A 14029-nucleotide genomic window follows, 5' to 3' on the forward strand; every position below is an offset into this window, starting at 1 on the left:
AAGGTTCAAACCTCCTCAAGCATAGATGATCTAAGATTGATTTGGCTATCCTTTCCCCCACACACTTATTCATATAGCACTTAGTGTATTCAATTACCTATATACCTTTGGCGTGATTTTTGTCGGGTGGAGTCTTTGCTCTCTTTCAGTTCAGAAAAAAGGGCTTTTGTAACAGAACTTCATATTATATTTCTTTTTTAGGGGAGGGAATGAAAAAAAAAAACCCCAACTATTCAACATATTGCACCATCACTGAAGATTGTATCAAGTTATATGTAATGTTATTTCTGATGAGAATTATGTAGACAAAACGGGCGTCTGACGTCTTAAATCATCAGCCCGGTACCTTTCGATGGCTGTTTACATCTGGGTCGATAGGTTACTGCTGGTGAAAGTTTCGTCCCTGAGGGTATCACCAGCCCAGTAGTCAGCGCTTCTATGTTTGTTCGTCAATGCTCTTCAACTTTATACCTGTTTTGCTGTTTTGATCTGATCGTCATTGGTGAGTCTGATGTAGACATAACGCGCGTCTGGCGTATAAAATTATATGCTGATACATTTGATAATTATTCTGTATCGATTTCTAAGGTAAATGCTATCAAAGCTTTTTATTCCTTGTTCGTCTCACCCACCCTCACTTGATATTTAACCGATTTTTTGACAACATATTTTTAGTATAAATTGATATATGTTCCGATTTTTTTACAATATATGTTAAGTACAGATTGATATATGTTCCGTTTATGGTTGATGACATAATAATTATTTCCTTAATTAGGGCTGTTAACGCATGCATTCACTGCAAGTGGTAGGAGATGCCAGAATATTCGTTGTTTGTTTTAACAATTAACTTTCGTTAGTTAAAGGGCTCATCCCAGACTACGGTTTCTAGTTAACCGTACTCTCCTCTTCCGTTGTAACTGATATCTCAAATATGGTGCTATTGTTATGATGATATGATCTACATTGGAAGATATTTACTTGTAAAATCATCCTGAAATCGAGGCTCTAACAATGTATAGTTAAACGTTTCGTGTCAATGATTTGTTGCTTGATCGCATTGCTGACATGTTATAATAACAAAGAATTTCTATTTTGATCGTTTTACTTTCTTATCAAATGATTTCAAACCTGTTAAAGCAACAAAAACATTGAAGAAATAAGTAGAATATTTTCCCGATAAATTAGTTCTAGTTTGGCATTATCAACCCTGAATAGTTTGTCATGCCATGAACATGTAATCATATCATGGAATAATCAGACATGTACTGAATTCATAATATACAACAACAAAATGATATTCATATTTCATGTTTCTTTTTGTGAAAAAATACACTTGCACAACGTACTTAAATATTTCTAAATTGTACTCATAGCAGTTATGGACTTATGATACAGTCCCATTAAATATATCAATACATATAAAGCTCGAATGTGATCTAAATACAAACGGTCAAGATACGTTATTGTAGAGTCTTCGGAAGAAGTTTGCTGAATTATTCTGAAGGCTCATCTTTAAAACCAAATGTAGTGATTGTTGATGAATACCAACAGCCAGCAACTGTTGTTATATATAAGAGCTACACAATTGTCAGTTTTTTCTCTAGTAATATGAACTGTTTTCTTATTTAGTTATCGTTTTTAAAAATGATGTACACATTTCTGGATTTAGGATGTATTTTGTTTTAGAATAAAGAGTTTATACATTCTTTAATATTATTAGGTTCCAAAACGTGTTATATTTGACTTTTAAGGATATGTCAACAATAAACTACATGTAGCTGTAGACGTAGACAGATAAAGACCAGATTTTGTAACATAAACATGAAATTGTATTTATACCATATTCTATCCTTACAATTCTACATGCAATGCCTACACTGACGTTGGTCCTCCATTGCCGTTAAGGTACACCAAAGGAACGTTAGCAGTGTCTTTTGTATCACCGGAAGAACAATGATTAAAATTATACGAGTCAAATTGAGACTTCATTTTTAACAGTCTTTTAAAAGCTTGCCTAAATTCTCGATTATAATAAGCATATATAATTGGATTCAAGCAAGAATTAGAATATCCTATCCAAAAAAGAATTTTTCCAAGTATTGGTGGGTATGGACAAAAGTCTTTACACATACTTGTAATTAAATACCATGAGAAAAACGGGAAAAAGCATAAAATGAAAACGCCCATTATTATTCCAAGCGTTTTTGCAGCTTTATGCTCCCTTTTCATAGTCTTCCGGTCAGAAATATCACGAGAGTTTCTACCTGGATATAAGGCATTTGATTTGTTTGAGCAAACACTAGCTGACCGGATATGTTTCTCTTGCTTCCTCGCTTCGATAAAAATCCTTATGTAAACAAACACCATTATAGTACATGGTATCCAAAATGAAACACTGGACGATATTATAGCATATAAACGATTCACAACAAAAGTGCAAGCATTTGGGTTATTTTTCAACACAAGCGCATTCTCGTGTGTTGTATAGAGTTGCGAATGAATTGGTATATATGAAATCAAGAGTGAAGCTATCCATGTAATGGCAATCATTGACAAAGCTCGGAATTTTGTCATTTTTCTTTCATATTTTAAAGGTTTCATGATAGCTATATACCGATCCATACTTATACAACATATATGTAAAATAGAACTTGTGCTGAATAAAACATCATTCGAATTAAATATGTCACACATGAATGAACCAAATATCCATTTCTCACTTATTTCCATACTAGCATTGAATGGCATCACTAGCACGGCAACTAAAATATCAGCAAAGGCCAAAGATACGATGAAGTAATTTGTCACACGTGACCTAAGACGTTCGAATTTAACAACACTTCCAATTACTAAAAGGTTCCCTGCTACAGCAGTGCACATGATAAGTGTCATCACTGTTGATTTTAGCACCAATAAAAACACATGTAAAGATGTATGTGTTGTTTCGTGTACAACAAAACTGTTATTTGTTGCGTTGTCATGTAATCTTAGCATCATCTCTGGCGATTGCAGTGACATCTGTGATTTTAACATCGTTCATTTCCAAATATCATGAAATCATAAAAGACAAACCAAGAAAGGTTAATTCAAAACGTCATACTTTTACAGTTCTCCACGTTTTTTCCTCAATAATCTGCTTACATAATCTGAAATTAGAAAAAGGTAAAATAAAAATCATTTGTCAGAAGTAGTTTCGAATGGATTGATAAATCTGAAGAATAACTTTGCGTATGCTATTTAAAAAGCAATAGGTTGAAAATCAAAATCAGACCAACCAAAAAAGATAAACAATTGTTATATAGCGATATACCTCTTTGCTGAGCTGTTAAATCCTGAGTTTTTAGCAGAATTATTAAAGATGTCTTGTTTAGTCAAGGATTCCTATTTAGATAATAAATGTCCAGCATGAAGTCAAATTGTTAAATATATGAGGACTAGCAATAAACACAATATACAAAAACAAAACTCAAGAAATTTGACTTCGCTTAAGAACGATGATCTACTAAGATCCAAAAATAGAAACTTTTAGAAAGCATGATCATTATCAGTTAAACAAACAAAAACCATCGAATGACGAACGATACACTACTCCTACACTGTTTGTCAATGCATGTGTTATTGTAAACATGTCTGTCATATTAACTCTTAAGCAGGAGGATAACACCAACCAATTAGTTCTAACAATAACTGATTAATATAATGTAATCCAATTAAGTTATAAAATTGTATCTCCTCATACGTCATATATAAATTACTCTACCTAAATTGCATCTCCATGTTGCTTTTGACTAAAAATAGATTTTTTTTTGAAAAAAGGGAGAAAACAATTTGCAGCAAGTTTTTGAGTACAATATTGTATCTTGCATTTTTCGAAATAAATAAAATGATTAGGTACTTATCTCTTAAGCTTATAAAACAATATATCAGATGTATCAATTGAATATTTAAAATGATTCATTTTATGATGTTATAACTTATGTCTTTTTCAGATTTCGATTCCATTATCTGACCTGCAATTATGTATATGTAAATATAAAAGGACATATTGGGTCTACTGACAGACATGCAAAGTGTTTGTACATGGAGTAGTTAGGTCAAATTATAAACAAATTAATAGTTACCATTTGCTTATTAATTTTGATCTAAAACGGTCATTTAAATCTGAACAAATCTAAATGGACAAAACAATAAATTGTTATGCAATTTTCAGTCAATCAGTCAATTGTCAAATTTCAACTTTTTAAATTTAATTTGTCAACTCGTTATTATTTACCTGTAAAATATAAATAGCATACTGACTTGTCTGAAAAGGTATTGAACAGTGCTAAATTTACTGCAAGCAAATTGTCCGAACAGGACTGAATTTACCACAGTGGATACGTCTGAAAATTGACTGAAAAACTGAACATTACTTCAAATAATTGTTATGACTTTACAGATAATGTTATGATAAACATGACCTTTTTCAGACTAATATTCTTTCACAGTATTTGAAATGTGATTAAGAGTAGTTGATGAATAAGGACTGACAAAATTAACACAACCATTATTGTTATACTTGAACTTCGTACAAAGTATTCTGAACCACATTAGTTTCGTTTCCAAGTGGTACTTGTATCAATGTGCATCCATAATACTTACTATATTACTTGAAAATATATTTTTACAAAATATTCATTCTGTGTGTTGTTAATATCAAAAGCATTCCGTAAATTAATACAGACCTTAAGATTACAAATGTGTCAAGAAAGACACTTTGAAATCAAAATAATGTTACACTTTACAAGAACAAATATTTCTTTTCACTTGTTTAGTTTACTTTGTGTGCATCTAAATATTTTTAACAATAGGAAACTTAGCAATGTTATGGTTAACAAATTTCATATCTTAATGTTTTTAAAGTTGACAAAATCTTGAAGGAATGCACAGATATTTTTGTTTTCATTCCCAAACTCTCAGCTTCTATATATATTTTGAATCTGTTCAAAACATCTACAAAAAGAAGTGTGTACGCTGTACCGACGAGATAAAGTAAGAATCTAAAACAAGATAATGATCCTGATATCTCTATTGAATTTTATTCGTTTGACACAAAATTTTGTGTGTTGGTTTTTTATTGCATCAGTTAACCAGCAAAAACAAACAGATTCTATTATGCAACTTATGTACGGAACTGTGAAATGTGATCTGTCAAGAATATGAACATGATCAATTGTTTGTGTTTTTTTCTATGTCAAAACCTGGAAGCTCTGTCTTCTATAAATGCAATTATTACTCTTTTGATAAGGTTATCTCAATTAAGGCATCTGTATATCATTATTTTCAATTTAATCATACTTAAAATGAAATAACAAGTATAATAAACAGTCAATAGATAAAAGAGATCACTACACGATGTTAGTCTTTGAAATTCTCTGCAAGTGATGCCGTTATTTTCAAAATGATAAAATATCGGTAAATCAGTCTAATATCCATTACAATCAAATGAAATAATAAAACATATTTTGTAGTTCATAGAAGAGGAGGAATTCAAAGCACCTAACGTTATGCAGTTTATTAGTTTTTTGTTGATCAATCACATACAATAGCACGTGTTTCTCGGGAGATCTGCGATATCAAAATATTTCTGTAGAAAAGTAAACAATAAAATATGAAACAGAACTGATTTCTTTAAATAGTGTTAAGGAACAAAAAAAAGAAAATGCATTATATTGTAAATTTTTTAATTAAAAATAAACTAAACTCGTCATCGTTCTTAGGCCTAATTTTTTTTATTATTATTTATGTTTTCATCGATGGCTAAGCTGACTGCATATCAATGAAAAAAAATTGTTACAAAATACATATAGAACAACTGTAATTTTTCCATTAATAAAATTACGAATAAGTGGAATAAAAGATATTCATTCACAAACGTTTTGGCATGTTTAATTGTTTTCCTTAGGGAATGTGGGAGGAGAGTGTCAACTTACAGTCAATGGATTGTGTCACAGATTTTTGTAGGATTGTGAAATCAACTTGTGCATTAAAATAACATCAAATAAATAAGGCGCGCCCAAAGCACGTTTCTGTCGAATGCTCAAACCCGAAAAATAAAACCTAGGATGTATAAATACATAGATAAATAGATAGCTATACGACCAAGAGGATCTAAAAGGAAAACTAGAAGTCAGTTTTATTTAAGAATAAAATAAATCGACATTTGAAGCCAAATAATTTCTAAAATCAAAGGAGAATTGTTTACATGTTTTGGACTTGTTGAATAATGACTTAAAATTTAAGTAATTCTCAAAAATAGATATGCTGTTGATAGATAAATTTCAATGTTTTTGATGTAAGTTTTCACATTATGTTCACTGTTCTGTTTGTATATGGTATTTATCAGTCAAACTAATGGTCTTTATTACGAAATACCACAAAAAGTCTAAATAAGTGAAAAATATTTTTTCGTTTCTTTTTTTTTTTGCAACTACTAGTAACAAAGTAAGAGATTGTTCAGTACGTGTGGGTGACCCTAAATTGATTTTGAATGATAAAATACGTGTTTACCGATTTTACGAATGCACATGTATCTTTTTTAATATTATCATACTTCAGAAAATGTTAACATGAAGAAGTTGTATGCAAACCTAATATAAATCTGTTAAGTTACGCTTATCTTACATAGAAAAACATAATCAGAAGTCAATTTGAAAATGCCATATATTCTTTTTTGCAAATCTTTTAACATATGATTTGGTGGAAGCTTAAGAAAAACGCGTCGGACATTTGATGAGATAACAACTCGATTTGCATGGCAAAAGCAATAGATCGCCTGTGCTTTTGTTTTTAATGTTTCGAGACAGTATCACAAAGTCTAAAATTACATGACATATGTACAATAAGCATGAGAGATAGACAAATGTAATTTTTAACCGGAGTTTTGTGACAAAAATGTCAGTTATTGATTTGGGGATGCTCGGTGGCGGCCGGGCGGTCGGTCGGGCGGGCGGGCAGCAATCAAATGTTGTCCGTGCATTAACTCATGAACCGTTCAACCAAAGCTTTTAAAATTTTAATATGTTGTTACTGACAACTAAATGAAAGTCAAGTTTAATAATGGCGATTTTGACTTTTACCGTTCAGGAGTTATGGTTCTTTAAAGATTGAAAAATGGAGTTTCCAGTTGTGTCCGTGCATTTACGCATGAACTGTTCCACCAAAGCTTCCTGAATTTTAATATGTTGTAACTGGTGACAAAATGTAGGTCAAGTTCATTAATGACGATTTTGACTTTTACCGTTCAGGAGTTATGGTTCTTGAAAGATTGAAAAATGGTGTTTCTAGTCGTGTCCGTGCATTTTCTTATGAACCATTCAACCAAAGCTTTTCAAATTCTAATATGTTGTTACTGATGACAAACTAGAGGTCAAGTTCAATAATGACGATTTTGACTTTTACCGTTCAGAAGTTATGGTTCTTGAAAGATCGTAAAATGGCGTTTCCAGTCGTGTCCATGCATTCACGCATGAACTGTTCTACCAAAGCTTCCCAAATTTTAATATGTTGTTACTTATGACAAAATAGAGGTCAAGTTCATTAATGACGATTTTGACTTTTATCGTTCAGTAGTTATGGTTCTTGAAAGATCGTAAAATGGCGTTTCCAGTCGTGTCCATGCATTCACGCATGAACTGTTCTACCAAAGCTTCCCAAATTCTAATATGTTGTTACTGATGACAAATAGAGGTCAAGTTCAATAATGACGATTTTGACTTTTACCGTTCAGGAGTTATGGTTCTTGAAAGATCGTAAAATGGTGTTTCCATTCACGTTGTTGCATTTACTCACAAACCATTCAATCTAAGCTTTTCAAATTTTAATATGTTGATACTGATGACAAAATGGAGGTCAAATTTGATATTGACGATTTTCACTTTCACCAATCATCAGTAATGGTTGTTGTGATATTGCCAGGACACAAAAAAATGTTAATAAATCCGGTTTGCTGTCATTGTTACAGCCTCTTGTTAATCTTTAAATGTAGTATGCTCGGTAAGAAATGTCATTGTGACAGCCTCTTGTTAATCTTTTAAATGTAGTATGCTCGGTAAGAAAAGGTGAGTTTTTAATATTATACCGATTCTAATCGTTGCATAACCACAATCAATTTATAAAGTCGGATAACAGATTACATCTATTTATAAATGAATTGTACAGAGAAATATGTCTTTGGTACTAAAATACCACAGTCAAGAATAAAGGTGTTTTGATTAAGATATAATGGTTTAAGAATATAAAAAAATCTTTAATTATTGTTCCAGGGGCTCTTTTATGTCAAACTATAACTCTGAATTGATAATTTCCTGTAAATAGACAACTTAATTGTTTGAATTAAATCCAACATAATAATCCCGCAGACTACATAATCTTAATCAAATGTACATGTCGTTATTTTGTCAAATATCCCTGTATATTTATGATTTACAAAACAATTTATGACGGTTGAAATTAATTTTACATTGGCTTCAATTATAGCTAAAATTGTAATGGAATTTCATAACCTACAAGCGCTTTAAGATAAGACGATACATTGAATTCCCACTTATAACGCTTTGATCGTGCGATGATGTAGTTATATCGTTTATGTGTTTCTCTCATTTCCTCAAAATTTAACAAGAGATTTTAATCAACAAATAAAACATTATATATTATCAGATGTCTATCATAATTTTCAAATAAACATTACGCCAAAAAAAATAGACAAATGATAATTTTAGAGTAAGTATTATGTCTTACTCTTCATCTGTTCTGTCTAAGCTTACATAGATTTGAAAGCTATCGTTTTCGTTCTTACCCTGTCAGACTACATCAAAATAATTGCACTGTTCTTTCTTATGCCTGGTTGTCACCATCAAAGTTTACTTGGTCAAAGTTTCCTTTGATACATAGTGACATCGGACCTATGTATCAAAGAAAAATCGGACCTTTACGTCATCATGAACGATATCATCTAATTACCAAATAGTACATTATATAAGGCATGTTTTCTAAGATAGACCGATTCATATAACTGCATATCAGTGTAAACACTGGGCCTCTTAATCAATCGGAATTCCTTGATTTTGATTGCTCTTTCTTCAAATTAAATTATGATTGTCACTTTTTAATAAAATGTTGAAGCTTTAACGCGTCTGACGTATCAAATTATAAGCCTCGTACCTTTGAAAACTATGAACACCACTATGTCAATACCACTGCTTGTGGACGTCTCGTCCCCAAGGCTATCACCAGCCAAGTAGTGAGCACTTTGGTGTTGGCATGATTGTCAACTATATGGCCATTTGTATACATTTATTGTTTTCAAAAATATTAATTCTTCGAATTACTGAAAGTAAAATCACAAAAATACTGAACTCCGAGGTTAATTCAATCGGAAAGTCCCTAATCACATGGCATAATCAAATGACAAAACACATCAAAGAACAAATGGACAACAACTCTCATATTCCTGACTTGGTACAGCCATTTTCAAATGTAGAAAGTTGTAGATTGAAACTTTTTTAAAAGCGCTAAGGATTTTCTTATCGCTGGCACAGTTTACCTTAGACATATTTGGCCAAACTTTTTTGTGAATTTTAGGTCCTCAGTGCTGTTCAACTATGGAATTTTTTAGCTTTCTATTTATTTTTATCTGATTGTCACTGATGAATCTCATTAAGTCGAAACGTGCGTCTGGCTTATTAAATTATAAGCCTAGTACTTTTTTTCATAAAATGATGTGTTTAAGAAACACAAAATAACGTTGTTACCTTTTAAATATGAGTAGTATACTTTGATTACCGCAGTTGCGATCCCATATCAGAACTGGTTCAATACGGTTCAGATAAAATATGACTGATTATGATTTAATTTTATGAAAGCTGAAGGCACGGGAAAAAAAGTTGCATTATTTTTTTCGTGCTGAAACATTGTAATTACCAGACTGAGACTGTCTTATTGCAGTATTTTGCAATATTATAATAGATAACCAAAAATTTTAAAACATATTCTTATACTTAATTTCTGACATTATAAATTTTCTTTTTTTTGAGATAAGGAAATTACTTAAATGATATACACATTGAGGTCTCTGAATTTATATTTTACTGATTTCTGTTCTCCTTTCTATAATTTATGTATATCAGCTATGTAAACCAGAAATTGACAGCCTGTCAATGAATTTATGTATATCAACTATGTAAACCAGAAATTGACAGCCTGTTATTGAATTTATGATAAAGATACAATCTACTTGATATTATTCTTGTATTTTGCTCTTATCAATATTAGTATCATTGTTCCGTCATTATTATCGACTTAAGTATGACCCATTTCTTTTTACCAATTCCATTATATTATAAAGTGGATCTTCGCTGATATAGAATATATTTAATTGGTTTTAAGTCTATCCGACGTTTCTTTAAATCGCTCCGGAAATTATTATGACATAGTTTGTCACTACTGTCCTATTTATTGTTTTATGCAACAAGAATTTTTTGTTTGATGAAATATCGTGATAACAGGAAATCACAAGCGTAGTTTTTACTCGAGAGATGACACATATATTCGTGCGGTGTTTTATACTACGGCAACCTAGAATCGATGATGAAATTCAATGTGACAAACCGGTAGTGCTACAAATACAGTATATCAGCCACGACATTTTCTTTAATAATGCTTGGACGTTTAAGTTGAAATACACAAGCTGTTTTTATTGTTTGTAATTTAAGTTTTCTAGATTGTTCAATTGTCTTGAATTCTGTATTATCATTTATCCTAAATATAGAAACAAACTTGGGTCAAATTGATTTTGCATGCATCTTTTCGTTACATGTTTCCGGATTTGTTTAGCTGTAATGATAACAACAGCTCTTTTAACAGATGGTAAACAAACATAATTGATATTCATGATCAACTAGAAAACAATGACACTGAACTTCATTGTTCTTTTTACGCACATTAACATGGAGTGTAGACGTACTGAAGCAAGTTCAAATTATATTGTATCTTATTGCAATGTGATCAGTTGATGATTGCTACTTGCTTAAGTAAAGTGGCAAATATTTCACGCAGATTCGGGAAAAAAACCAAATGCAACAAATACTACGTGATATATCTGTTCTGAAAGGTATTTAGACCGGGATGAAATGTGTAAAACGAGGACAAGACGGTTACGGACGTCATTTGTGCTTTTCAAACGGCCACTTTTGGACCTCTCACAAAGTTGCAAGTGTTCTTAAACGAACAAATAGAGTGTCACACACCTTACAATAAGCATTGGATATAACGTTATGTATCTACCGGAGGAGGCTGTATGTTCATACACATCGCACAGCCGTTCGGTCGACATCGTTTAACAGGTGTTGTTTTTTTGCCTGACAATGGTTACTCCAGGGACGACCATGTTTCCATGTCCCAGTGGAAACACGACACTAAACATATTCATATCAATAGCATGTGTTTTTGCTTGATATAAATCAAGGAAAACAATTGTAAGCAAACACCAACAAGATATACTCGTATATAACTTGTTTCTGTGTCTTCAAAGTTGACACAACATCATCTTTTTAACACATTATTCTATTATACCCTTACTTCTGATTTTGCAAGTAGCAGTCATTAAAAATCATTACAGCCAGTTGCTACGTAGAAAAATGCCAAAAATGCTTTAAATTTAAATTTCGATTCATTTTCAAATTGAACTTTATTGTAGCGGTCGAATTTTAAAAACTCACTAAGTTAAGTAATACCTGTTTTTTAATCAACTATTTTCATGAAAATACAAATAATATAAAGAATTTGCTGTTTTTCAAAATTCAAAATTTAACACAAGAAATAGAGCTTTGTGGTATGGGTTGAAAAATAAACTTCATTATGTATTATTTTGTATTGCAATGGCAAAACATATTGTACGGTAACAATTTGTCTACACCAAATGTGCATCTCGAAAGTAAAAGTCTTTTAAGTAATATCCGAGGATAATAAAAAATATTTTAAGTTTAAAACTGCGCAATAGGGATAGTAAAATGTCCAGATTGTTAATCATTTCCATCGGAAATTTCACTCCATTTATGCTATTGGATCGGTACTCAGTATATAAAATTAATCATGATCTCAGTTGAACTACATGTCCTCATCACAATATATAAGGAAACACGGATTTGTTGTTTATTGGTGATTTATGTATGATCAAAGGTTTCTAAGTATCTTATGTATTTATTAGAAGCATGCTTCCAGCTAGGAATTATAAAGAAGACAGTGAGAGTTAATTGTGAAAATTCAAATGTCAAGGGTCTATAAAAAGCCTAGGTTTAAAACCACGCCAAATATCTACAGAGTAAATACCAGAGAAACCCAGGATCTTAGATATTCTGATATTACCAGTTTTAAATCCAATACATTCATATTGCCAATTTCTTAGTGCAGATATGTAAGTATTCTCGTCATGTAATGTTGTAATTTTAGCGGTATACTTAACATTGCCATGAAGCGCGGAGGTTTGGATAGACACAAAACCTGGTTCAACCCTCCATTTTTTCTTAAAGTGTACAGTACCAAGTCAGGAATATGGCAGTTGTATCTCATAGGTCGTTCCCATGTATTTTGCATTGTTGTCTGTTTTTTGTTCCACTTCTGTGTTTTGTTATTTTGTTGTTGTCCCATTAAAGTTGATGTATTTCCATCGGTTTTAGATTGTATCTCCGACTTGTTTTCTCTTAATCGAGTTCTTTATTTTGAACAGTGGTATACTACTGGTGCCTTGCAAATGACATTTGAAACAAAAATATTTGTCTAACAAAAACATTAACGGTACCAATTAGTCTACACATCGCGACAGTAATACTAGTAGTCTCTTCAGTGATATTAGAGGTAAAAACATATATAAAATTCAAATCTTTTTTAAACACAAAGAGCTTATAAATAAAAAAAAGACAAAAGGTATAGCCATAGCCGTGCAAATTATCATAGCTTTAATTTCCGATAATTTGTAAAACATCATTATGCAAATGTCAACACTGATTTGAGTATGATTAGTATACCTTACCGTGACCTTCATTGTTTATGGATATCGCAATCAACAAAAACATTATTAGAGAAAGAGTGAACTGTCACTCTGTTTATAAGTGGTTCCTATCTGGTTATAACAACGATATCATCTAGATATATTGCCTGGAATAAATAGCATCACAATCGGCAAAATATATAAAAGTAATGAGAGATGTGGTATGATCGACATGCAACATCTATCTGCCAGTGTCTTAAAGGCCGAGGACAAAAATTATTATTGTTCTTCACGAGTCGAGTGCGTCATGTTTTATAACATAATTTGAACACGGATGAATGGATGGAATAATTAGTGTACGACGTTCAGTGGCACCTATTACATGTACATTAGATAGAGAAAATGTTAATATAAGATGAAAATGAACCTTAATCTGTACTAAAGAGACATACTGTGCAGGATTATTTAATTGTCTTCTTTAATGCAGTCAATGTGCTTATTTGTTTCAGGTAACAATTTACGGAAAGACATGACAAACTACCAGACTATTATTCTGATATTTCGAGCAGATCAGTCATTGCTTTTATTAAAAAAAATGGCAATAATTATTGGAGAAGCAGCAGATACCAATTTGAAATTCTATGATGTAACTCGACATTGTATCGACCACAAAACCGTCCACATTCAAGGAGCCTTTTCAAAAAGAATATCCTCTTTAAAATTCAATAACCACCAAAATATATGTTTATAATGTTTTGTCTAAATATAGCTACCTTTCAAGTAATGATTGCCCCTTTTATCAATTTTTGGTCTAAACTTGAATAAGATTTAACAAGTTTACCGTGACAGATATGCACAATATTGCTTGACATCTCTAGTTCAAATATATATAACCGTCTTCATCAAGTGAATTAATTAAGGATTTAACATAAATGTAAATTAGGCTAATCCTCTTTAGTATGACAGATCGACAGGCGTAAACGAGCAATAATTAATGTATGG

At 31.5% G+C, this 14029-nt stretch overlaps 1 protein-coding gene across 2 annotated transcripts in view; it reads right to left on the minus strand.

Annotated features, from left to right (window-relative positions):
- Positions 1–1159: 1159 nt before the first annotated feature.
- Positions 1160–14029, minus strand: part of LOC134714162 (octopamine receptor beta-2R-like) — an 82860-nt gene continuing 69990 nt past the window's right edge. For both annotated transcript variants that reach the window (XM_063575401.1, XM_063575402.1), the window contains one exon: positions 1160–3149. In XM_063575401.1, coding sequence (XP_063431471.1) covers positions 1876–3036 — 1161 coding nt within the window. In that variant the 5' untranslated portion in view covers positions 3037–3149 and the 3' untranslated portion in view covers positions 1160–1875. The remainder of the gene's footprint in view (positions 3150–14029) is intronic.

This window comes from Mytilus trossulus, chromosome 4, assembly GCF_036588685.1.
Source record: "Mytilus trossulus isolate FHL-02 chromosome 4, PNRI_Mtr1.1.1.hap1, whole genome shotgun sequence".
In the NCBI taxonomy this organism is placed as follows: domain Eukaryota; kingdom Metazoa; phylum Mollusca; class Bivalvia; order Mytilida; family Mytilidae; genus Mytilus; species Mytilus trossulus.